This window comes from Drosophila suzukii, chromosome 2R (assembly GCF_043229965.1).
Source record: "Drosophila suzukii chromosome 2R, CBGP_Dsuzu_IsoJpt1.0, whole genome shotgun sequence".
Lineage (NCBI taxonomy): Eukaryota > Metazoa > Arthropoda > Insecta > Diptera > Drosophilidae > Drosophila > Drosophila suzukii.
In genome coordinates, this window is record NC_092081.1 from 20,383,728 (window position 1) to 20,410,403 (window position 26,676).

The window sequence follows — 26,676 nt, forward strand, 5'->3', positions numbered from 1 at the left end:
GCCTGCTCTTTACTAACCCATATACATATCCTATTTTTCAATAGCATGTTAACTTCTGTTTTTGGGGTTAATTTGATTTTCAGGTTATATTCAATGTCTTAATATCAAGTTATTGTAAGGTTAACATTATATTGAGAAAATTATGTTGTCTTTCTTGAAAAGTAAAGCTCATGCTAACTTTTTCTGAAAGATAACAAACTAACTTAACTTGGTAACGCTTCTTAGAGAAAAATGTGAACTATAGCTTAAATGTCGAAATAATAATACTTTTAACCATTAAAGCCCTAACATAACGATGAGAAAACGGTTTAAATTTCGAGATAATACAACTTGTAAATCGTTATCGAACCATAGTTTTATGATCTAATCTGTTAACCAGAATGTAGATCCCTTCTTACACGAGCTGTATTTCCCTGGGGATGAAGTTTCAGCGAAAGTTAAAGTGTGAGTGAGAACATCGCCTAATTTCTTCCTTGACATGCCATTCACAATCCACTATGGTTATCTTTATGGGCCTGTCAATATCTTTATGACGCGCCCACCACCCACCGAGCGATATACATTTGGACAAGGACACATTTTGGGGGAAAGCGAAAGTATCCTTTGACACAATTTCCGCCAGCCTCAATCAGGTCGTCCTTTCTCTGTCTACTACGCCATGTGTGTGTGTGTTCTCAAGCCTGTAATATTTGTGAGCGATTCATTGATGTGTTCAGAGACACACACACAGAACACATATGCGTTCGGCTGCTCACTGACTCATAAGCCCCACCCACACTCCCCCAACCGCCCATCCAGAATCGAACCGAAATATGCGCGCTCCATTACAACAGAACCCCCATACCATCGAGAAGACCCCTGCCGATGCGATTGTACGGCTCTGATATTATTGAAATGCCATTTTGATTGGCTTTGATGTGTGTGGATGGGCGAGTAACGATTTGATGTTGCTAAATGTTTTATGCAGATGCCCCGATACCATACCATGCCATACCATAGCGTTCTGATATACAGTAGGTCCTGTGATGTGATTAAGCGATAAGTAGTCAGCCATGCATCATTGTGGCCAGAGATATTAGTTTGTTCGCCCGGTGATTGCACTCCACGCTAATTTGATTGAATGGCCTCCGAATGGGTTTGCATAAAAGAGTTCGGTTGCGAGATTAAATGGCATGGAATGGGGACTCCGATCCCCCATGGCCTCTCGCCTCCGAGTTCTTATCCAATTATACACTTATGGCCATTTGTCAGTGGAATGTGTCAACAGTGCCGCGGCATTGCCATTGTGTGTGTGTCTGGGCGGCGAAATAAGAGCTGAAACCCACACACCGAGGAGCCAAGAGGAAACCCCGAGACTGGCAGAAAGACGGCCAGGAAAACTCGCGGAGGAAGTCTCCGGGAGGGAATCGTAACCGCAACCGAATAACCGAGTCATATCACAGACGTGCAACTGAGCAGCACTTGATGATGAAGAATGTGAGCATCCTTGGCAGGGCCTGCACTTGGCACTTGGGGCACTGGGGAAAAATGAAGCAGAACTCTACTCTCAGTAAGGCAAAACAATAGGTGAATGAATAGGTAAATTAAACAAATTACCTGGCATTGGATGAGACTGACAATCTTTTTAGAATATATGGTATACCCATTCTTCAGTAGTCTACACTAAAATGTTTTCTAACAAAGTTAATGTTAACATCCAACGGAATACTTAATATCACTTATATCAGTTGTACGCTAGTTAGTAAACAAGAAAAGGACACCATATTCTATTTTCGACTTCTTACGACATTTTTTAAGTATTTCCTATCGACTTATAGAGATCCTGAAGAATTCGCGTTGGATTACATTTGTATTCACGGACAAGGTATCTTCGTATCCATATAAGGTGATTAAAACACGAACATAAGTTAAATTAGGTTTCGTATAAAAGATTAACCTGACATAAAATAGTTTAAAACCGGTCATTAAACCTCCTTTGTTTTTTTTTTTGTGTATTCCCACTGTGCGCGAACCTTGTCCCTAGTCAAGGAGCAGTGATGAAATGCAGAAACGCTGTAGCTCATCAGTCTTCGGGAGTGGGAGTCCCAATCCCCCCCATCCCTTGCCACTTTCCTCGGCGGAAATCCCCTCTTGATTATAAGTTTGACGCACCGCAGCCTTTAATGCGGATATTCCGGCGTAGAGTCGCGACTAGAAGTGCAGAACTGGTAAAAAGTTGCAGTCTGCCGACTTCGCAGACTGCTGAGTTGCGTTTCCAATTAGACTCTGGGCGAATCATTTGCATGTTATTGACTAAATTAAGTGCCAGGCTAAAGTTGTAAAAATATGCGAAATTGGCCAGCAGACGAGACACAAAGCAAACTATGCGAAATGAAACGAAACGAAATGAAATGAAATGAGACCGAGCGAAATGAAATGGAGAGGGATTGGATTTTGGCTCAGAAGGTATTATATCGGATGACAACAGTCCAAATAATTCCACTTTGAACTGCCAAAACTGAACAGCTCTCCACCTGAGTTGTCCTGCTGAGAATATCCATAGAGCCGAGTTGAGTCTTTGTTTGGCTGCAAATTGAAATTGAAATTTGCATGTTTGCCACCAGAAATGTTTCAATTATTCGCATGCACAAATGAATATAAAATCGAAACAAGCGGCAGGGGCAGCTGCAAAAACAACGAGAAATCTGTCATATGTCAAACTTTGCCATATTTAATTTCCTCTTTGCGAAATTAGTTTTTCCTCATCCGAAATTTGTGTGCAGCACATATTCGTGTTTGCCGACTTTTTTTTGTCCATTCCTCTCTCTATAAGTCTTTTTTTCGGTCCGCCCCCCACACAGCTGCAATAATTCATGTTCAAAACTACAAATTGAGTCATAAACAACTTTTGATTTCGCATATGGCAGGCATGTCCTCCGGTTTCTGGGGGTTGTCTTATTTTTTATGTTTTTCGTTTTTCTGCTTTGCGTTGCATACTTTTTGGGGTGCATTTGGGGATCGGTCTTAGAGAGGGGAGCGTGAGTCGTGATCGCGATAGTCGTAACGCTGCTTAACAATATTAAGAATAATAGAGGACTAGCATACATATTAGACTAACATTATTTCACAAAAATCATTTAATTATGGGAAATGGCGAAAATGCTGAGTTCCAACAACCTTTTTCATTTACAAATAATTTTTTAAATCTGCATACAAACCGATTTTCAATAAAAGCTTACACTATGGTGTAATAAAGGGACTGAGTTTTCGAATCGAATATTACCCTGAATAAGCCAAATGTTAATAATTTAATAAAACCCTCGTTTTGTTGGAGTTGGTGACCCCGATTCATTGTTAATACTAATAAGCGCAGTTTTTAAGTAATGTTCAAACACTGTTAACCAAACACCATGAAAACTTCCCATTTTTTGTGCACCTCTAGTTGGATTTCCCGGAAGTTTCCATTGTGTTCTAGTTGACCTTTTTAAAAATTCAAGCCCCTGCAGTCGCACTCATTAAAAACAAAAGACAAAATCCTGAATGTGTGCTGTGTGCATATATATGGACGCATAAAACCGCTTAATTCATAATTTAACAGGGCGCACTTTTAGTTGCGGTTAACGGGTAGAAAACAAAAACCGAAAGTTGAAAAACCATTTAAAAAGGTATGCAAACAATGTTCGTCCGTCTGGGATGTCCCAATGTCTGGCTGTTTGGGCTTACTTATGCAATTCACTCTTTATGATTTATTTCGAAATACTCTGGCCACACTCAGACACCAGCAGCACCACCATCGGCAGAACAGAAACCCGAAAACCCAAAAAGCTTTGCCGCTTAATTTCATTAAAAATTTATGAAATAAAGGCACAGCCAGGATGGCGTATTAAAATTTGATAGTCTGCTTCGTGTGCATGGGTGTCTGTTTTTATATGTATTTATATCTGCCTCTGTGTGGGTGGGTGCTATATGTTTGGGCGCCATGCGTCATTGTTAATATTGTGCTGCGGTTTTTACGCCAAAAGTCAACGTTGGACGCGAGGCAAAAAGAATTTGGCCCGTCTGTGTGCACTTTATTTGATGGACTTGTTTATGAGCCATTTCCATGCCATACCAATTCGCATTCCCATCTGGATGCTGCACCTTGATTCTTATTTTTATTAATGTTTATTGCGTTTCGAGCATTTAATTTGATGTCCGCGTCCAAGTCGGCAATGATGAGACGTTAAATGGAATTGCAACTCGGAGTTGTCCTTGTTCCTCGCTGGAACCAATTTGCAAATGCACACGAATTGCAATTGCGGTGGGCGACGCACTTTCCCTTCATTTTTGTTTTCCCTTTTATTTTTTTGGGCCAGAAATTGCATTTTTAATATCCTTGGCAAGGATCGCGGGCTGTCATGGGTAATGAATGCGCTGGCAAACAATTATTTTTATATGACGGCTGGATGGGACGGGCGGCTGTCTCTTTGGTCCTTCGGACGGATTCTCCAACTCCTTCTGCCGTTGCCAACGGTAACGGTAACTGCACATAAAAGCCCCGTTACATACTTGAGGAGTTACAAGATGTCATTTCATTTCCCGGAATATTCATAACTGCCATGGGCACACTGCGGAAAGTATTTGAGGATATTGTTTAGGATATACTAAAAATCACAATGAAGAGGTTTTGTTATTTGTTTTGAACTTGGGGGTTGAAAGCAGTTTTAAATAAAAACTAGAAATATAATGTCTAAAAGAATGCTACCATATTTACGAAAGTCGACTATCCCTAATATTCTGCATACTTATGACACCCAAAATTATATTTTAAAGTTATTTCAATACCGTAATGATATATATGGTATCTTCTTAACATTTTGGCTTATTATTTAAAGTAATATCAGCTGACAAATCGTTTTAAAATAATTAGGCCCCTTATGTTTAGTTGCTTAAAATATCTTTGAGATATTTTCAACAATATTCCAAAATTAGTACCAAAATGAAATATACTTTAAAGGGTACATTATATAGTTTAAATGTTAATGTTAATAATGATTAGTTAAGAATCGTGTTAATATTGCAGCCCTGTTCCTATTCATAATAACGACTAAGTTGTCTAATTCGTTATAAAAAATTGTATTATCTGAGAGGTTTTAAAAATAGGATAGTGTAAACATTTCTTTAGATGGAATTCAAATAAAACCGTTGAAAATGAAATCCGAAACATTTTTCCCCGTGTATGTGCGCTAGGAAAACGCACTCAGTCATTTCATTTGGGATCTCCCAAACACCTGCTGAACAATGGCGCACAATGTTCTAGTTTCACTTGCCACATGCAACAGTGACACTCATTAGATTAGCGCTGATTGCGCTGTCCCCCGACCCTATAGCACACCCACCTCAAAAGGGGTTTCGCCAAATGCTGACAGCTGTGTGACAGCGCTTGGGGAACGCCTCAAAAAGGCCTTGGGCCCTCGGATAAGTGGGCGGGGCAGTGGGTGGTGGTTTGGCTGCATTGATTGTTTTTGCCACTGGTAATTTGAAACTTTAAAATATTTATGATTTATGTTTAGTTTCCTTTTGTGTGGGGGTGACAAAGGGACACGAAAAACCCCAGGAAAGCCAAGACACCCCTGAAAACCCCGATGGGCAGGGGGGCGTGGCCATGGCGAATGCTGGAAAATTTTTCATTACACAGTTATGCAGTCGCGCAATAAGAAAAGCTAGCTGTAGAAACCCAAAGAGGAGTGACATCTAATGGAGTCCGCAAATTTTGCATGAAGGGAAGGGGCTGGTTTCGGTCTCTGAGAGATTGGCCAAAATATTTGGCACGTGCTGGGGGCTGGGGGTATATAAAATGGGAAGCTGGGGCTTTTGCGCTTCAAGTAATGCTGAATTGAGTTGTCAGTTGTGCGAAAAGTTGCGTTTTATGAGGGTTGATGTGCGGGGCTGTGGGGGAAAGTTGGCAAAACTCGCATTAAATATTAATAAAAACGCTACCTCGGGGAGTTGCAGGTAAATGCACGTCTGAGGTGGATTTAGAGGTGTCTCTGCCACGAGGACGTGCCTAATAAAAAGCCTGCTCCGCAAAATTCCATTCGTGATTTGTCGGCTTGTCGTACTTTCTAATCCTGAAAATGAAACACTGGTAACGCGAAAAAGGGATGACTTTCCCCTTGTATCCTGCTCCCCCAAAAATGGGAAATGTGCGCATTTTTCACTAACAATTTATTATCAACCACTTAGGATCGGAATAAGCGATAGTCCATCGAGGCTTATTAGATTTCAAAAAGCGAGAATGAAACGACAAAACCCCCATTTGCCCAGCCCCCTGGCATAGAATATCTATGACAAGTGCAACAGTGCGACGACAACTGAAATCAACCCTTGGACCGAGCTTCCTTCGGTTTCCTTGGGCGGGGTGTGGAAACTTTTATAGACCGTCAGAATGATATATGCATGCCAATATTATGACAGCAGCAACATAACTGGCAACTGTTGAAATATGCCCTCGGCTACTGGCCACCCAACCCCGCACCCAAACCCCGAAAATGAAATCGAAAAATTTCAATGGAGAAATAACTTTCGGAATGGCTTAGTTGGGAATACTCTTTCGTAGTTTGGGTCTGAACGAGAGGTCTAAAATAAGGGTTTGATGTGTCAGAAATATTTATCTTTCAAACTATTAAGAAAATATAAGTAGTATATAAAGCCCTTCAAAACATTGATTCAATATAAAAATTCATGTAAAAGAATCATAATTTATCTGAAATACGAGCTGGAGTTATAAACTGTTGAATACTAAACAAATGTAAGGTTCATAAAAAAAATCAAATAATCCAGGGCTTTGTTTATTGTTTTCCAATTACATTATTTTCAACAACATTTTCAACAACATTTTCAACAACATTTTCAACAACATTTTCAACAACATTTTCAAAAAAGAATTGCAAAAATTTTCATTAAAAATACTAAAAAAAATAGAAGGTTCTTTTATAAACCAATATTAAGATAATAAAATAATTTATAATACTAATATTGTAATGATTACATGATTGTTGCTTTTACAAATCAGTATGTATTATCTTTGGTAAACTTCAAATATCTTGTTGGAATGCCTAAATTGTAGTAACCACTTCTTTATAAAAGTTCACATAAGATAGATTATTACCATGGGAGCTACATACAAAATTTCGACTATTTGATGTTCATAAGAGTAATGGCCACGTGATCACTAAAACCTCTTTAGGAATCTCAATAACCCCTCTACCTCAGGGTATCAGTAAAAAAGCGAAAACGAGAAATGGCAAATCAGCAGCAACAACTCATCGACGACGATGGGCGTAAAGTTACGCGCGCATATGTAAGTGTCTGACTTCCGTTTCCGCTTAACAAGCTACGATGATGCCATATCCCGCTGGGGTGGCTTCCACCCCCGGCCACTCCACCCGCAAAAGTTGGACTTGAAGTTGTTGTCATGTTTGTCAGAGGTTGGGGCTATTACATTTTACTTTTCATATTTGCCAGGAATAACCGTGAAATTGTTTTTTCTGTCTAGTCCACCCCCTAACCCCTCTTACAAAGTAGGTAAAGTGAGTGTGTGTTTGTGTCAACTACCCCTTTTGTCAATTCGAGAGCTGAAGTATGTGCAAAAAGTGCTTGTGAGTTTGGCGGGGGGCAGTTGGAAAACTTTCATCTACGCCGCCTTGGGCCACAACAAATTGCAAGGGATTCGGGGATTGGATAACAGGGGTTTTCTGAGTGGCGGTTGGCGGTAAATGCTATTTAAATATATAAATTTTAATAAGCTCTTTTCGGTTCTTTTGTTGCCGACCACCGCTGTAAGTAAGCCTGTTATTTCATATCGATTGATGGACAAATTCTAAGAGAGAGTTGGGCTTTGGAAATTTTCCTAAAATATTTCCGCCTACTTAGCGCACACACAATTAAACTCAATTAAGCGGGCATATTTAAACAGCAAATTGCTGCATCGCAATTGGCAAATATGTACACGGATCGACGCCACCAAAAAATGGAAAAAAAAATATAATACAAAAAGGGGCGATAGAACAAAGAAGGAGCTGAATTCCCCAGAGTGGCTGCATCACCGAGGGATAACAAAGGTAACGAGAGGACTCAGCGCAGCCAACGAACTTGAACCGCAATTTTTATTTGGCAATACATGCGAAGACATTTCCTTTTTAGCTTTTCCCTCGCCCGCCTCTACTTTATTCCGGCCCCACGTTTTTTGGCTACTTTGTTGCCGCAACCCTCATGAATATGTAAGCACTCGGTGTGACGGCGTCCCCAGGAAGATCCGGCCAGGTGGGAAGGCGAAAGGCGGCTTCTCCAAGAAGGTAACCGTAAGCCCGTTTGCCCGGGGTGGGCTTTGCCCAGCCAAGCAAAACCGACCTGCAGCGAGGATATAGTGCGGCGGCAGTGGTGGCAGACCCACCGAAATGCCCAACCCACCGACCGAGACAGACAAACATCAATAAACAAGAACCGTCGCGTAAATAATGCAGCACCCGGAGACGCTGCACAGCTCGACTGACTTTTCCGTCCTTGGTCCGCCGGCAGTCACCAGTCACCAAGCACGCACGGATCGTCTCCGGAACCGTAGAAGTCATCAATGCACTCGAAAAAATATTATAAATATTTAAGAAGCTTTCTGCTTTAAATCGTAAAAAAAGGGTTTCAATTAGCATTTTGAGACATTTAAACTAATACATAACTAAAAACTTTTTGGTTTTTATGATGTTTTAAATATTGAAAATATGTTCCTTAGTTGTACTTATTAAGTTGTGTTTAAACCTGTTCTTTACGGTATTTAACCTTTTCTTAAATATTTAAGAAATATCATTTAATTTTATTATAACACAAATATTACTATTCCTTTAGAACTTGATTACAATGCTTTTTATAAATTTAAGTTCTTAATATAATGCTAAATATATATGCCGGAAAATACTTCAGGGCATATTGAAACTATGTTATATTTTTCATTAGGGCTGAAAAACCATATAAGTAATGACTTAAGGTCGGATTATAAATTATTTTTAACATCTGATTTGCAGTGATACTTGTTAAAAATGTTCTTTATGAAATCATAATTCATTTCCAGTCATGTTAAAGGTTACGCAGATCTAATGTGTGAATAGGGATTTCACATCTAATCCGAACTCTAGTAATGATCTTAGCAACATACAAAAAATAACCAAATAAAAACCATTACTTTTTAATGTTACCAAATTTAAGAAGGTTTAGCGTGATTTTCATATACAGCCTGTTAGTTCTGAGTAGCTAGATTACTTATTCCCTTTTTCTCCAGTGCACCTAGAGTCTAGTATTCCACCCTGTTTAAAGGCTACGTGCGGTGCGCCAGACATTCAGACATTTCCCCAGTGCACAGACTTTGGCCTGCTTGCCACTGCAATTGTCTCGAGCTTCATGCATTTTACATTTTTAATAGATTGCCTGGGATTAATAACACACGCATTCGCCCATATAGACGCCCCGGATCGCATGGGGGCTAATGGGGTCCAAGGGGTCGAGGGGTCGAGGGGGGCGACCGCAGGTATTGGTTTTAGTTTTGGTTTCCTCGGTCGGCCCAAGGGATGCATAACACATTGCGCGGTTTACGCCTCGACGCGTGCCCCTGGAAATCGGGGGAAGATATAGGGGTTCCGTTGAGGGGGAAGGCAAATCTCTGACCAAATTGGCGGCGGTGGCAATGCGTGCAATTAGCCAAGAGTGATGGAAGGGAATCTGGCTAATGGAGGATGAGTTTGGGATACTCTAGCCAGTGAATCCGGGGCATGGGGTAGCTCAGCTTAAGGTGGTGGAATCTTTCTTGATATGGGGCTTAATATTAATTATCATAAAGAAACACTTTTAATGAACGCTCAACGAAATTCCTTAGAGTTAATGAGCACTTGAGAAATTCCAATCAAATTGTTTCCACTTTGTTTACTGCTGCTATAAGCTTGCATAAGAATATCATCTTGAAAGGGCCGTTCCGACTTTATAAGGAGAACCCCTTTAAGATTTTTTAGAACACTAGCTTAGATTGAAGATTATGTTCTACTGATATTTATCTAACAAGATAAATATAACATACATGTTATTATTACTATTAACATTTTTCTGGCTATCCAAGAACTCTTCTATGACTTATAAATTATAATTAAAGTAGCCCTTACAAGATCCATAATTCGCTGGAAGTACCCTCATATCGTTAGAGTGTGCAAAGCTCTATGGAAATATTTCAATTTGAGGCGCATAAAACTTTCCGGGAAGAAGCAACCAGCCAGGAGCCAGAAGCCCCGGCTTCAGAGCGTCGGAGCTCGCCCAAAAACTTTGGAATAACGCAAAATGTGCGGACAGCAGGAAAGGAGAAAAAAGAAGGAAGGAAAGCCAAAGGAAAAAAATGAGCAAAAGGAAAAAAGTGGAAAACTTCTGGGGCGAGTAGCCGCCGAATCCTTGTGGTCCTTGGATCCGTGGGCCCGAGGTCCAAGTGGCAAAGTTTTGGCTGTTGAAGACATTAATTTGAGCCTTGATGATATTCAATTTAGGCACTCCGCTGAGACTTCTGGCACTAAACCCCCAGCCCCAGGTCCACACATCCGCGCACTCACAATGGAGGCTGCCACTGGAAAATATGAGCTGGCCTATGTACGCAGCATACACACAAACAGTTCTGGTTAGAATAATAGTTGCTAAAGAAAAAGAAAGTAATACTTTCAATATTTTCCCGAACTATAGCTAAGTTGCGTTAGTAAGGGCCATATAATATTTGCCTATAGTTAGAATAACTGACCAAACTTTTTTATGAAAGTCATGTTATTGAATCAAGAACATTTTAGGATAATTTGGGTTTTAAGAATGATTTAGTCTTGATTCAAGAACGCATCAGCCCAAAAATACTATATAAAATCAAGTATAAATCGCGCTAAAATCGCTTTAATATTAATATTACGATTTTTAGTAGGGTGCTATAAAAATTACACTTAATCAAAATATAAATTTAGTTCACCAAAAAACTTTCAACGCTTTTAAATAAGATGTTATAAGTACTTAAAAACTACAGTACGTAGTATTTTATTCGTCTTAACTTTTATTATTTTTATTTGCACCTTTCCACAGGCAATTATATATTCTTGACCGCATCTGTTTACCAGGGGACCACTTCCGGGGGAAAGGGAAACCTTAGTGACAGCAGGAAAAATCCCCCAAAAAATGAGACACAAGAGGGGAAATGTATTTTTTGGCACAACTTTTACATGCACTTGCCGCTGTTTTTGTTGCCGGACCGCGTGCTCTTGGCCTGGTCAACTTTTCATGTTTGAGCTTCGTTTTATTAAGTTGGCAACACTTGCGCAACAGCCAACAGCCAACTGGCAAATGGGAAATGAAAATGGAAAATGGAAAATTCAGCATGTGCCTGTGCCTGGGCCTACAGTTTTGGGGTCAGCAGCAAGTGTTGGAACTTTTCCTTGGCCCCCACTAATTTTTTTCTTTTTTTTTCATAGTTATTTTTAAGTTTTTCGCTTAATTTTCAATTTGCCGCCAGGCGACATTATTTTTAAAATATTCACCGAGTTGCGACTTCTCTTAGGCTTTTCCGCCAGCTGTGTTCGCTTGTGTTTTAACTTGATTTGGCTGTCGCATAAGCTGCGTGGCCTTTTGTTATTATTGCAGGCATTATTGTTATTCCGTCGGTTGGTTGACCATTTATGCTTATTTATTTTCCCCCACTCGCTTTCCCGTAGCATACTTTTGTGGGCCAAAGAAAATGAGGAAAATCCGGAAAGGGAAACTTGTACGTGCCATTGTTGGCGGGATATCTATATGTGTGGCAGTATCAGCAATAATTTGTGCACAAAGAGCTGGGCCCAGAAATTCCATTATTATTATTTGCTCTGAGGTGTTTATTGATCTTGTCCAAACACGACTGTTGACTCTGTCCACCGAAATCTGGCTTGTTGACTGTTTGTCTTGGCTTTGTCTGCGGCCGAAGCCTAAGGAAAATATCGAATTACTACCATTTGCATCGCACCAGCGACAATCTAGACCATCTTATGGAGGTAGAGGTGTGTACAAGCCCGGCTAGAGAACATAAATTGTCGGCTTTAGTGGGAGTCTGCAAGGCAAAGGCACTGAGCACATTTCTAGTATAGTATCTAGAATTGTTGAATTAATATTTTAGAAAGTCAGTGGACTTACACATTTATTAATGGGGAATTAAATGTCTTTACTAGAAGATTCAATTTTTAAAGTAATCATAGCTAAAATTATAATACGACAAAGGATTTGTTATCACAAAATAAGTAAACGAGATGAAACCAAAACTCAGAATAGAACCAAGTTAGGATACATATACAAATAATTAAAAAAAATTACGATAAATATGTTATTAAACTAAAACAAGACGTTATTTCACTGGGCGTTTTTTCAGTTACTCATATGTGGTATTGTCGAAATATATTGTACAATGTACTATCTACTGTTACATACATATCCAAGATACTATATTTCAAAGATTGCCATGGACTTACATGGAAAAAAGTATATTTCGAATCAACTTTTTATTATTTTCTTGGTAACTTAGATTATTTTGTTAAAACAATTTATTTGTTTGACCTTAGCCCATCTATATTAAAAATGATATTCTTAGATTGCATAATTTTGAACTAAGTAGTATTGTCATTTATTTTATTGTCACCCCCTTTTTCGCTCAGTGCGCGTGTGGTCGCAGCTGCTGCATTGTGAACTACTCGCAGCGATAAAGTAATGAATTACCTGGTCCTGTTCAACAATAAATTGTATTTGGATTTTTATTACAACTCTGCTGATTACGCTGTCAATAGCTGGGGGAAAATATGATTTTTTGCAGCTCTGCGACCTGGGCCGCTGTGTCCACTGCCATTGGCCATTTGGATGGTTGCTTTTGGCCATTTTTTTGCTTTGCTTTTTCCAAGAGGGGCCAACTGGTAACGGCTGCTGCGTTGGCCTTGTTAAATTATGCTCGTCATGGCGGCACTTCCGGCCCAAAGGCGCTGCCAGCCGTCCATTGTTGAGGGAGCCAAGGAGAGAACTCCAGGCAGAACTGAATCCTGAACGGAATCCAGAGGAGCTGGAGCTGTCAGGCTGTCTTCGTGTTTTTTAAGTTATTGCATTGGGAATCGGATGGCAGCTAAACACAGGAGCAGGATCAGGACGAGGAGCTGGAGCAGGGGCTCTAGATGGAGCACAATAACAAACGAATCTAGCCGAGGAGCCTTGTGGCTCCTGTTCTTTTGGCGTGCGACAAGGCCGTGCCTGTTGAAAAATCCCCTGATCCCTTATGTAATTTTTAGATTTCCTTCTCCTGCTCATTGGCTGGCATAAAGGAAAAATAAAATAGTAGAAAATGAAGAAATCCAAATTAAACCTGTTGCCCAGACAGTCAGCCAGCTATCTCAGCTACAACCTGCAAACCAGAACTGAAACTGAAACTGAGACGTTGCCAAATATGCAGAATCTTAATGAAAGTCAAGATGTCGGAGCTTGGCCAACTGGCGGTTGGCTACCTATCAGTTGTTGGCAAATTGCAACTTAAATAAAGCCAAACGAATTGGTCAGGATTGCGGAAGGCGAGAGCGGTAAAGGATTTCCGTCAAAAGTGCCACAGAACCAGGACTCGAAACTCGCAGCTCTCAACGAACACTGGTTATCCTTTCGGCTAAATTTGGGATTTATTTTCGAGGCAAGACGGCAGAGTGCGAGTCTAAATGGAGGTGAAATATATAAATGCCGGGAGTTGAGCACTTGAGCACTTTAACCGCGTCCCCGAAGTGTGTTCACTTCCCGGGCTCTCCCAAGATTTCGCGCAGGGAATCCTTTGGGCGGCGGGATTCGGGATTCGGGATGCGGGATTCGGGACTCGGGATTGGATAGCTACCGCTGTCAGAAGTCAAAAGCTGGCAAGGAGCAGCAGCCAACAGCCAGCAGCCACCGCAAGTTGCCTGTCGACGGACAAACTTATGGCTAAGACCGCAAACAAATTTCGGGCTGATGCAATGTTGCTAAAGCTGTACAGGTCAACTTTCCTAAAATAAACTTTTAACGTGGTAAAATCAGAAAATGAAGTGGCAAAGGCATTTAAACTACCAAACATTTGAAAAAGAGATAGTATTTTTTTAAATATAATGCATTAGTCGATTGACATCTCTGGGTTTTAGTTTAACTACCTTTAAAATCTTAAAACTTTACATATGTTTTACTCTTAAAAGTAAGATTGTATAGAGTTAATAATTTTTAGGTGTAATAAAGTAAGATCACTTCTATTTAGATTTAAATTTAAGATTTTAGCGTGTTCTTTACTATGACAGAATGAGAGTAAAGAAACTTAATTTACCCAATGTATATTTTTATGTCCAATTATTATTATTATTATTATTAATTATGTTCCTGTGGAATTTATAAATCTCAAATAGTATCAAGTTATCGTCATACGATAAAATTTATTCCACATAAATAAAGTTCTTTAAATATTATTTTTACTGTACCCATACTTGGGGCTGCAGCAACCGAATTAGATGTTGAAGAAAATTGTCTTCCTGTATGAATTTCATAATTTCCCCAAGTTTTAGTTAGGAAAGGCAAGCAATTTCCTCCCCGTCTGCTTTTTGGCCATGTGTAGGTGAGTGTGTGCATCGTTTCAGGGGGATAATACCCATACCATTTTCCCCCTTTCCGATTTGGCTTTAACTTTAAAGTACCAACTTTGCCGGCGAATTGGTTGGCTGGTTTCTGCGCTGTCTTTTGGTTTTGGCCATGTCAGTGGCTGCGGTGGCCGGGGGAACTCATGTATGTGGCCAACTCGGATTGGTTTTTCAATTTCTTCGACTGTTTGCTGATGTCATCGACAGAAGTCCGGGGGAATTTCTCCGGCCTGGCCTTTGTTATTTATATTCCTCGGGCTGCTGACCCACTCAACTTGGAGGATTGGTTGGCAGAGGAGGGGGCAAAGGGCAACCCTTTGTCACATTCTGCAATTTATGTTATTGTGTACACACCCCGAGATATATCTCTATCTTTCGGTCCAGCATCTCTCTCTCTGTTTATGTTCTGTGATTTCTATCAACAACTTTTACTTTTGCAAGCAAATACGGGCCGCATCTCAACCAGAAAGCAATAAAAATTGTTTACAAACATTATTTGCGTATATCCTTGATCCGGAAGCACCTTCCATGTCCGCAACTTTTCACCATTTAAGTAGATTTCTCTCTCTTATTTTTAAGCACACACAATAACATGCATTTGCCTTGTCACTCGCACTGTCCTGTCTCTCTTTCTTCCCTCGGAAGGAGTCCTTTCAAAAGGATATTCCCGTTCTCCTTATCTCTTGTTTAGGTTTCGGGCATTAAAGCTTCTCGCACACTCTAATAAACTAATGTCCCTCCTTTGGGGCCAACTCCTTGCCGCTTTCCCGGTCCCTCGAAGGTCCCAAATCCATTGTTGGCCCATAGTTTGCTTTGCGAAACATTTTATTTGTCGTTTCTGCCCTGCTCCTTCTCACTCGGATTACTCGAAAATGTTTGCGTCAGATTTTGGGGACTCGGAATGACGACGGGGGCTGCCGGGGGTTAAAGGGGTTTAAGGGGGATAAAGGGGTGAAAAGGGTGCCCAGGTGTGGGATCCCCCCTACTTTTCCGAGCATTTTTCCTGCCACTTTTCTTTGGTAAATAGCCTGAAATTACTTGATTGAACAGGGAATATAGTAATGGTGCCAATGGTGACCATAACTCAAGATACTCGGGTCAGCTTGTCAATTTGGCTGCTGATTATGTATTTAATTAATTGTTGTCTTAGGTAACATTTGGTAGTAATCTGAGGTGTACTATAAATTTATTTTATTTTATTAAACATTTACTTAATACAAAGCATGGTCTTAAAGATACAGCAGGCATTAAGATATTTAGTTTATTTAATAAACCTTTCAAATAAAAATTTTAAAAAATATAGATCACATTTCTGATCGATGTTTTTAATTTATGTTTATTATATTTAAGGAAAATAATAGTTTCTTTTCTAAATTTTTTTTCGAGATTTTAAATTTGAAAACCAATTTTTTCTTTTATAAGAAATACATTTTTAAGAATATTTTATCTAAATATTAATTTGGCAGATCCAAATTATATCATTTAAAAAATAAATTGAAGACATACACTGAAAAATCACGCGATTGAATATTTTAAGAAGTCCTCTTTGAAATTTAAGGTCTTACATTTATTGTATAAGTTTTCACATATAATTTAATATTTTCCTTGGTAATGCCCTGGGACATTAGGGGTGTCACTTGAACCCCAAATGCTCGTTTTAATCTGATTCCAGGTTATATCAGACCTTAATAAAGACCTCTTCTGAGTAGAGGGCAGTACTTCCGCTTCTCCCAGCCCTCTATTTCCATCTCGACGGCTGGAAAACAACTCCATTTGGGACGCATAAAGCTGGGGCAACATGTGTGCCTGGCAAGCCGGGGAAATTCCTTATGCCAGGCAAAGTGAAACTGTCACTGCCAAGGTTCTCCTCTGCGCTTTTTTCCACTGAGCTGCTTTTCTCCATCCTTTTTTCTTTTTTTTTTTGGGCTGTGATGTAAAGGGCGGCGGGGCAGGAACTCTGGGTTGCATATTTAAATTTATGATTATGTCGTTATGCTGTCTGCCCGCATTGCTTAGGCGGCCGAAGAAAAAGTGACAGCGGGCCAAACTTAATACGAATTTATGTGCAACATATTTTTGCACTTTTTTCCCAGACTTCAGTGGAATAAAGTGGCCAGAATTCGGGGTCCACCTCATAAAGAAGAAGCCCAAGTGAGTGGTCAACATATGCTGCTTCTTCTGGAAAAGTAAGTGGGCTTGATGAGGGGATACTCGAAAGACACCCAGTTTGTTTTACTCGCCGGCTCTTTAACGTCTCCCCATTAAAAAGGAGAACATTAAAATTCCTTTTCGCTACCCGGCAGCATTTAAATTGCATTTCAGCTCGAGGAAATGACAAATTCGTACATAATAAGAAAAGTCGGTGGAGAAGGGCGAAGAGAAATGGCATCCATTTGGCATTTGGCAGGTGGAAGAATCTGGTAGCTGAGATGGCGTGAAATTGAGCCAAAGCTCCGCGTCTAACTCATTTTTAAATACAAATTTATGTACACGGAAATAAAAGCCAAGCCAAGCAGCGAGCGCGTTTCGCCTTTTTGATTAATTTGTCTTGCCAAATGGCTGGCCATAAATTTCAAGTTAATAAAACGAGGTTTGCCCCGCTCTAATAACGAAAATTTGTCACACGCCATTCTGACAGTTGTGTGTCAGGATCGCCTCCACCATCCAACCTTCCATACACCATCCACCATCCACCGCAAAACTGTCAACTGGCAAGTGCCGCTGATGACATTGTGGCCAACTTTTGCCTGGGAAATTATGCCGAAGTTTTCCCCCCTTTATCAAACCCCCCCCCCCCCATTATTTGATGGAAAACTGGTCGGGTTAATCAATGGCCTGGCCACACGCACCGAACAGCTCGAAATTCGATTAGAGGCGATGTCAGCAGGGCACTCGCCTCAAGTGTCACTTGCAATTATCCAGGGGCGTGGGGCGGTTGGCCAGTAGGGGGGTTAAAGTGCATTCAAATTGGCTTACGTTAAGCGTGCAGCTGTCTAATTGTATTTGCCACCTTCCCTTGGCAAACCCTTTTTGCCCGAAAGTAATGTAAAAGTGCCAGGGAACTTCAAGATTTATTAGCATCAAGATTAAAGCATTAAAAATTTGCAGACTGTTTTTGCCTTACGCAGACATTAAGGGGGGTATAATGGCGTGTGGGGCGTGGCAGCCTCTCTTTTTTTGGGGGGGAGTGGAATTTTGGTTACCGGGGAAAGTGAGTGCAATTTTCGTTCGCTGGTCTACATCATCAATTTAGCGTTCTTTCCGCTCTAGTTCTTCTTCTTCCTATTCTTATACCCTGGAAAGAGGGATTTTTTTGATTTTATTTGGAAAATTAACAATTCAAAAAATTCCAATTAACAAAAATATATACAAAATATATTTTAAACTTAAAAATTTATTAAGAATCCCTTCCATATATTAATAAATCTAAATTTTATTTAGATAATACTTGGATCTTAAATAAAATAGCAACAATTTAAAGATTAGGATCTATAAGTATTTATGTTTAAGCCTTCTAAATCATCAGGACAATATAATATAATCATATACTATCATCATTCATGACTAATAATTACTCTTAAAGGATATTCCCATATTCGATCCAATAGGCTAACCCTAATTCCTGGTGTTACTCCCGTTGTTGTTGATGCGGTTTCTGGGTATGAGGATGCGGAGGATACGGGAGGATACGGATGAAGCTGCTCCTTTTGCTTTTCTATTGCCGCTGGCTGTTTCCGCAGCAAGGGAACATTAAAAAAAATATCAAGCACAACAACAGTTCGGATAGCAGCAACAACTACAGCATTTCATTGCGCACTTTGTCGGTCAAAACTTTCGACATTAGCACTTAATTTACTGGCCCAACTTAATGAAGTCTACACTTGGCTAATTTACGCGAAAAGCTCCAGCTACTTAAGACGAACATTCATCGCGGCCCATGCCCCATAACCTCCAGTCTGGTTAAAGTTTTCGTTAGTAGTTTTGGGTTTCACAACAAAACTTAGGTTTTAATAAACAGCTCATTCGAGATAAATGAAATTTTAATTTACCAAAAAACAGAAATGATACTGCAGGTCTATTTTATCGCGCTGAACAATCTATTATAATGTACAATTTTTTCAAATGGACAATGAAAATAGTGTTTCCCAAATATTTTATAAATGTTAATACACGTCATTAAAATGTTTGTTATCAGAATTTATTTGTATAAACCAAAAACAAACGTGATATCTGAACGCTTTATCAAATATTTTTTTCAAAAAAGTATATATGTATATAATTGCGAGGGTAAGTTCATTTCGGCTTGCAAAAGAACTCGATTTATGTTTTTATTTACTTTGAATAAGCTTATTGATAAGGGCTCCCCAGCTATGGGAGGTCTGTCACTTGGGAGGTCTGGATAGTGAGTTTCGTGCAGTTGTTATGGAGTGTTCGTAGGGTTCTGTTGAGCTGTAGAAAATGTGTCGATCGCTGAAAGCTGAATACGTGCGAATGGCCATTGCTGGCTGTTCCGTAATTGTTTCCTTCCTGATTTTGGAGTTTACGTGGCTGGAGAATGACAAGTGCTGTGAAATAAGTGTGTGGAATCACGTTTGTGTGCTGCAGGTCATCGGTGGGATCTGTCTATTTGTGGGTTCCTTGAAGGTAAGGAAAATGTTGAGATTTATAGGAGACATTGGAAAAAAATTGAGCTTTTCCTATAGCGCAAGTGGATTATGGATGGATTAGGCAACATCAAAAACATAGAAACATTTTTTATAATTAGAACTACAGTAAATCACCCTATATATCACACATTTATATTAGCATTGAGATATGTGATATTATTTACTTATAAATATTTTTCAAAATATGTGTTTATTTTCAGAATAATCACTGGCTTTTTTTGCCCTGGATGGTGGCCTCCATCATTTTGATATACACGCTGTCGTACAAGTCCATTCTTTATTTAACCCATCTAGAGGGCAGAATGTTGATGATGGTTCCCCTACTTCCATTTATAGCAGGTAACCTATTATATTCCTCATCAATAAACTAACTAACTTAAGAAATCTTTTTAACAAGGTATCTGGTCCTATTTCGTGTACGATGTCTTTCAGGACTTTCTCCAACTGCAAAGTGAATCGATCAAGATAATCTCCATAATGGAGTCGGTGCGAACGGAGTATTAACGCGCGTTTTTACCCAGTGAAACGCAATTGAGCTGAGTGTAAGGGCAAATAAGTGTGAACATTGCGGTCGGTGTGTGTTGTTTGCTTGGGGGTGTGCTTTTGTAGCCAAAAGTAAAATAAGCGTTAAAATGTCTGCTAACCCAGTGGAAGTCTGCTCTGGGTTCTGGGTCTGGGTCTGGGTCTCTTCTGGGGGCTCTTGCGGTATCGTTGCATGCGTATTGCATTACCCAGTCACCCAAGCACCCACTCGCACCCCTTTTTGGCACCCCCCTCGGCACAAAGTGGCGTATGAATAGATACATGTTTTGTTGCCTGTTTTGTTTGCCAACCCCTCCTCGAAATCCCCACCCCCGACTGTCTGTGGACTGGTTGTCGTAATCCAACAAGCAGACAGGTTAAATACACCGCAAGGACAGACTCGCACACACAGTGGGGCTGCTGGAAAAAAGTGTGACAAAGATGGCGGGGAAAAGCGGAAAAGCGGCGGGAAATGGGGAAAATTTGGGGAGGCGACTCGAGCCGCGATTCGGTTGGGAAGCAGACGACGCATCCAAACAAACAATAATCATGCAACAATAGTGAGAGCCGCAAACAAATTGCTTTTCTATGTATATGCTGGTGTATAGGGAGATGTCTGCACAGGGGAAAAATAATCCATATCCATAAGATACTCTGTAAGCTCAAAAAATGTAAAACATAGATAAACAGAATAGATCAAATATCTTTAAAATAATAGAATATTTCAGTATAATATTTCTAGTGATCTATAAACAACATTAATAAATGGTTATCGCAAACAGTTAGGTTTTTTAATAGTTTATATATGTAAGGAATAAAAAAACAGGTTAAATGGATAAAAATTGAATCTTTTATAATACAGTCCCAAGTTTTTTCTGGGAAGCACGCAAATCTACTGTAAACCAATTCTCCCGCCCCATTATCTGTTCTTAAAAAAGAAGGCTTTTATCACTTCCTTCTTTGGGTGACGATGTTTTTTCCAGTGAGTGTGTCATGTTCGGGTTCACTACCAGATTAGTTTCGTTGCGAGTGTGTCTGAGTTTTTTTTTATTATTTAGTTGTCTTTTTTTGTAGACGCACCAACCACAGAGAATCAAAAGCCGCATGGGCGTAGCCCGTGACACCTAAAAAAGGGGTGTAGTACTGGCAATTAGAATGGAGAGCGTAAAGTTTGAACTCCCCCCGTTGGCCTTCTTGTCCCCAGATTCTGCATCTTCCCTCCCAGTCTGCAACCGGCTTTTGTTGTCTGCAAAGTTTGCCTTTGACACGGGGTGCCGTCCTCGGCCCCGCCCCCTTTCGACCCCCCCTCAACGACGCCCCTTCCACCTGGCATGCCTGCAAAATGGAATCCATTCATTCAAATCTATGTGAGCCTGTGAGCGTTAGTGTCTGTGCAGCTTGTTGAACAAAATTGAAAATTAACTATAAATTCTGTGTGGCAAAACATGCAAACATGTTTGCGGAAATACCTGACAGACTCAGGAACCCAGGGGCTGGAAGGATTAGGGGGGCTGGGGCGGGTCATTCCAACAGACGAGGTGTCAAGCGATGCAAACACCTTGGTGACATCGAACCCCTCGCACAAAGCGATTCATTGTTGCGAAATTTAATGCGAAAAATTCATTAAAAATAAAACACCTCACCTCGAAGAATTCCCAAACAAACTTTGAATCCTCCGGGAGTCCCAATTGAATTGCCCGAAATTTTGACAGGTTTTTTCCTTTTTTTCGGGGACACAGTGAAGCCCTTCAAAGGTGCTAAGTACAAGGGGAGTTAAAATCAACGAAAAAAAAAGGGAGCGTGTTAACCCTCATGACAAGTTGTGGCTCAGGGGGCTTTATCACTCATAAAAAGGGGGACTTACAATAAATATTATTAGATAACTTTTAAAGATAAGAAAACTATAAATAAAATGTAGGCACAAGAGCGTTCGATATTTTCTGAGCTGATATTAAAATATTATGAGATTTCCCTAATGAAGGTCTTATAAAAAAACCTATAAAACATATTCTTTACTTATACATTTATTCAAAACATACAAGCTTAGGATGTCATGACCTAAAAAAAAACTTTTAAGTTAACCGAAAATCCAGCAAATGAAACAGTAACACCTTTTCTTAAATTTTTAAGGATTCAAAAGTTTAAATCTGCTTAAAGATATTTCCCTGAGTGCATATAATAAGTAAGGCCAGACACTATATTATTTTTATATTCTTCCTGTTTCGACTAAGTGCTTTGGTAAAAAGAGTGTGAATTTTCAAAATCGGAGAAAAAGAAATTGAAACCCAGACTGAAAATCAAGGGAACCCGAGTTATTCCAAACGGCAGACCAGTAACAATCAGCTAGACTTAACTAATAAATTCCCGTGAATTCCGCACGCAGTCAAGTCGAAGCGGAAATCATTTAAGCTGCCAAATCAGCCGGCCAGATGGTCCAAACAAAAGGCCAGAAGAGAGGAAGGGGAGCCACAAAGGTGCCCCTGGCCGAATGGGAAATGCGAGCTGAAAAAGGAAAGAAAGCGATTAATATTCATTCAGTGTCGCGCGTATATCACTTTTTATTTGCACAGGGTTTGTGGAGAGTTTTCTGTGGAAAGGGGGGGGGGGGGGGAAAGGGGGTTTCGGTGGGCAAAAGGTAGCCTTACAGCGGTGGGCGTGGCAGGGGGAGGAATGCTGGAGCAGGCGCCGCCAAGTATGCAATGGAATTCGGCGCACGCAGCGGCAGGTGAGCTCGTGTGGCTGCCCCACTTGTTGTTGTGTGTGTTAATGCCAGCCAGAGTGTGTGTGTGTGCGTGTGTGGCAACGCACAATTACATACAACAATTTGTGCTTTGTTTCGCCCCGTGTGCGTGTGTGTGAGCTGGGAATCCAAATCACCAAAGAGCAATCGTGCAACAGCAACATGGCCAGCAGCCCCAAGATGGAGGTGGATACTATATCTGCACTGGAAGAAAATACGGGGGATTTCAGCTCAAGAAAAAATGAGGTAAAAATTATAAGGATATTTGGAGTTCCTTACATTTTACTCTGTTTACCATTGTGAAATCAAAACCAAAATCAAGTTAACCCTTAAATTAAATCAATTACAATATTATAATCATATTATAAAATAGTAATCCATATTCCGATATTAGTTTTTTCTTCTTAAATATTTTATATCTTTAAATATTTTAGTCCTAATATTTTAGAAGGTCCTAGCAAGGACTAGTTTTATAAACCACGCTCAACAAATACAGTATCTTTGAAAATTGAAATATATTATAGCTATGCAATAACATCTAAAAGTTTAGTACTTCCTTTCAACTATTGAAGTTCACCAATTTAAAAAAAAAATCTTGAAGGAATTGTCTACATAGGTTTTATGTATTTATTTTAAATGACAAAAAGAAATATTCTTTTTTTAACCGATATACATGCACAACATTTTTGCAGTGCCCAGCGAACCCGAGTTGGCCTGCGGAAATCCAGTTGGCTTTGTGCCGCTGACACCTCCCTCCGGGGGCCCCACCCCCTTCGCCACCCCATCCCCCAGTGCCATACTCAAATTGGAAGCCCAAATATCAAGTCGAAAAGAGGGGGCTTAAATGGGATGGGCTAGGGGCGGACGATACTATTGGGGGAGGGGGTGGCGGCGCTTAGTTTTCAATGTGAAAATTGAGAAAAATTGCCAAACGAGTTGGTAAGCGATATTCTCGGCTCCGCCTGCCGTTTGGTCCGATGCCAGGTGATGCAGTTGGCCCATTGTTGCCCCTCCTTGGCCCAAACCCCCACCCTCCGCCCCATCCCCACCACTCACTTATTGTTAGTTTCGCTCGCTTTGTTTTGACAACTTCTGGAGGAATGCTATGAAGGAACTGAACGCCTCGTCAAATAAAAACGAGAATTTTTGGCTTCAGTTTACTTCCGTTTGCTTTGACTGCCTGCTATGCCTTCAGCTCCTTGTGCTCCTTTTCCCGGCAATAGGAGACCCAAGAAGCTGCTGGCAGCCATAAAATTACGATCCAGCAGAGAGCAAATGACGCGAAACAGTCGCACGGACATGGCCAAGAGCCCCTGAGCCAAAAGGGGCAAGAGCAGGGGGCAGGGGGCGTGGCAGGGGGGCGAAAGGATAAAGGGGCAGCAACAACACGTTCCCTGCATAAAAATCGTGCAGTCCATGCTAAAAACGTTTATCCCTTTTAGCCCCAAGTTGGGCTCGGGAGGACTTCTGCCAACTCCCTCAGAACAATGGCTGAGAAGCACTGAGAGAAATTCTTTTTTATGGAGAAAGCCATGTAATACACCAGGTTTTACTGGTAAGATCTCAAGGGGAAACCACAAAATAAACATTTCTTTCAAGAACAACACCATTTATTAACCGTTTGATAAAGATTAAAGTACTTTTTCTTCTAAGTAGCTCAATATTTGCTTTAAAAAATTCAATGGTATGGTAAAAATGTTATATAAACATAAAATATTTTGTAAAATTATTTTGTTTAGAATATTATGATTTAATTATAGTTAGCAAAAAGTGTTTTACCATAAAATAAATGTATAATCTTAATAGAAGTTTTAATAAGACTTCCTATGTTATTATAGAATGATATAGTTATTTGTAGGACACTTGTAGCTCTGCTAACTTTCTTTTACCCTGAAAATATTCCTGATTTCGCAGGACCCCGGAACTTTCGCAGTGCACTGAAAGAACAATTTCTCCGTCTTTAGTTTCAATGGCCCCCCGACGGCCCAAAACCATTTTAAATGGAACGTAAGCTGAGACTGATGGCCGGCAGTGGGAAATGGGGAGTGGGAAATGGGTAGTGGGTAGTGGGGTCTTGGGCAGATAAATGCCGCATCATTGGTTATTTATATGCGTGCGGATCTCAGGTGGATGGCCCCGGCATCAAACGATATATTTATTTGATTTTATTGATATACAAGCGGTCGTAAGTAGTGCACATCCATCTCGGCCAACGAGTGGCTTAGGACCTGTCATTACTGAGCCCAGTCCAGCACAGTCCAACCCGGTTTAGTGCCAGGTGAAGGTCGGCAAGGCAAATTAATTAAATCGCATTCAAATGATTGGCTACGTGCCATTATTAATTCGAGCATAAATTATTCCACATGGCCTAATTCCAAGCGATTTCCCTCCCCCGCCGCGCAATCTGTGGTCAATCACTTGATTGCCCGCTCACCGAATGGATCTGAAATTTTAATGCAACACGTATTGGCACTTCTAATTTATGGCAATTAAGTGAAAGTTCTATAAAAGCCGAAGAAGGTGTTAGGGAAATGGTCAAGCTCGGCACATTCATTATTGGCCTGCTCTAATTGAGACAGTGTTAGCGGCTGACATTTTGCGTCATACATTTAATATTTTATTCCATTTTCAATTCAAATAATACAAATTGACTTGCTACAAGAAATTCATTTTAATAGCCGCTCTTCATAGAGTAAAACGATAAACTCCATACAAGCAGAAGTGCATAATGTGGAAATGGAAGTGTCTTTCTGACGACTTTTATTGAATATGGTTAATGTTCAGTTACATATTTGAGAAATTGCCATATTCTTTGTTACTATAAGAAACTTTTGAGCTTTTTTATAACGACTAAAAAAAGGATACATAAATATTGTTTAATACCCTGGTGGGCACAAACCAAAAAAAAAGTGATTATAATATCAAAAACCAAAATAAATAAAAATAAATAAAATAATATCTAATAGACAATTTATTTTAAGGTATTTCACAAACTTAAATATGTGTTAATGTTACATAGGCTACATATATGATCAAAAATATAATAATGTTGTAAATTCTTTTTGGCTAAAGAGATACATAAAAAAAAATATCTTTTTGTTATTGAAAAGTTTCTAAACATAAAAAAGAATAAGTGGTTCATTCAAGTACTTTGCCTATAAAATACCTGTTACCCGTTTAATGTATCTTTGTGCCATCTTTCTGGAATCTTAACCAATTTTAAAAATGTTGTATAATCTGAAAAATGTTGATTAATATTTACTTCAATAAACCAATTTTAAGGACTTAAAAGTGTTTAAAGTATTTAAGATTGAGGAAATAAACTTCGTAAGGGAAATATAAAATATTTTTATATAATACTTTAATAAACCAATTTCAAGGACCCAATAGTGTTTGAAGTATTTAAGATTGAGGAAATAAACTTCGTAAAGGAAATATCAAATAATATTGTCAATGTATGCACTAACATATAGTTATATTTTAAATATTAATATGGAATTACCGAAGTAACTTAACATTTTGAAGCCTGTCTTGCCAAGCCAACTCCCCACCTCTGTAAACTTAACAGCAAAACAAACTGTTAAAAAAGCCGGTAGGTCCTGAAGGTGTTCCCGGGAACACTTTTCTTGGCATTGCCAGCTCGAAACTCGTTTTTGACGAACTCCGGCGAACGCCAAACGAATGAGAGCGAACCGAAGCCGAGCCCCAAGAACCGAAGATACAAATGTGCGAAAACTTCGCTGGCGAAGCAACAGCGACGGATTCAGATTCAGTTTGTCTTTAAAACGCGACTCGAACGGTTCTCTAGTGCGGATGTTGAGCGGGAAAGTGGAAAAGCGGAAAAGCGCAGTCAGAAACCCAGCTGAAAACCAGTGGAAACTGTGAGCAGTGAAAAAATAAACCCATAAATATAAACCAAAACTTGAGTGATACGAGTGCTACGAGTGCTACATCAGCTATATCTCATCGGGGAACCCAAATTCCAGTGAGGTGAATATACAAATCTCGATGCCCAAGACTGTGCAACACAACGTTCTCCAATCCGAATCCAATCAGAATCCCACCTGAGCGCTACCTGCCAAGC

At 39.9% G+C, this 26,676-nt stretch overlaps 2 protein-coding genes across 5 annotated transcripts in view; both read left to right on the forward strand.

The window, feature by feature from the left end:
* The first annotated feature begins 19,062 nt into the window (after positions 1-19,062).
* Positions 19,063-20,577, forward strand: LOC108009625 (uncharacterized). Its single transcript, XM_017074112.4, has 3 exons — positions 19,063-19,307; positions 19,531-19,669; positions 19,728-20,577. Exons 1-3 carry the CDS (start codon positions 19,122-19,124, stop codon positions 19,832-19,834), a joined length of 432 nt encoding a protein of 143 aa, XP_016929601.2. The 5' UTR covers positions 19,063-19,121; the 3' UTR covers positions 19,835-20,577.
* Positions 20,578-26,359: 5,782 nt separating this feature from the next.
* Sema2b (Semaphorin 2b) overlaps positions 26,360-26,676 on the forward strand; it is a 51,954-nt gene continuing 51,637 nt past the window's right edge. For 2 of the 4 annotated variants that reach the window (XR_010653474.2, XM_036813271.3), the window contains exon 1: positions 26,360-26,582. The gene's annotated coding sequence lies outside the window, so the exon portion shown is untranslated. The remainder of the gene's footprint in view (positions 26,583-26,676) is intronic. The other 2 variants (XR_001767459.4, XM_017074109.4) reach the window with 1 other exon arrangement.

Excerpts from the sequence above, each read along its gene's own strand:
- LOC108009625 (XM_017074112.4), top strand. The coding sequence starts at position 19,122 with ATGTGTCGATCGCTGAAAGCTGAATACGTGCGAATGGCCATTGCTGGC. Across the intron at positions 19,308-19,530 it reads TATTTGTGGGTTCCTTGAAG|AATAATCACTGGCTTTTTTT; the intron begins GTAAGGAAAATG and ends GTTTATTTTCAG. Across the intron at positions 19,670-19,727 it reads CCTACTTCCATTTATAGCAG|GTATCTGGTCCTATTTCGTG; the intron begins GTAACCTATTAT and ends CTTTTTAACAAG.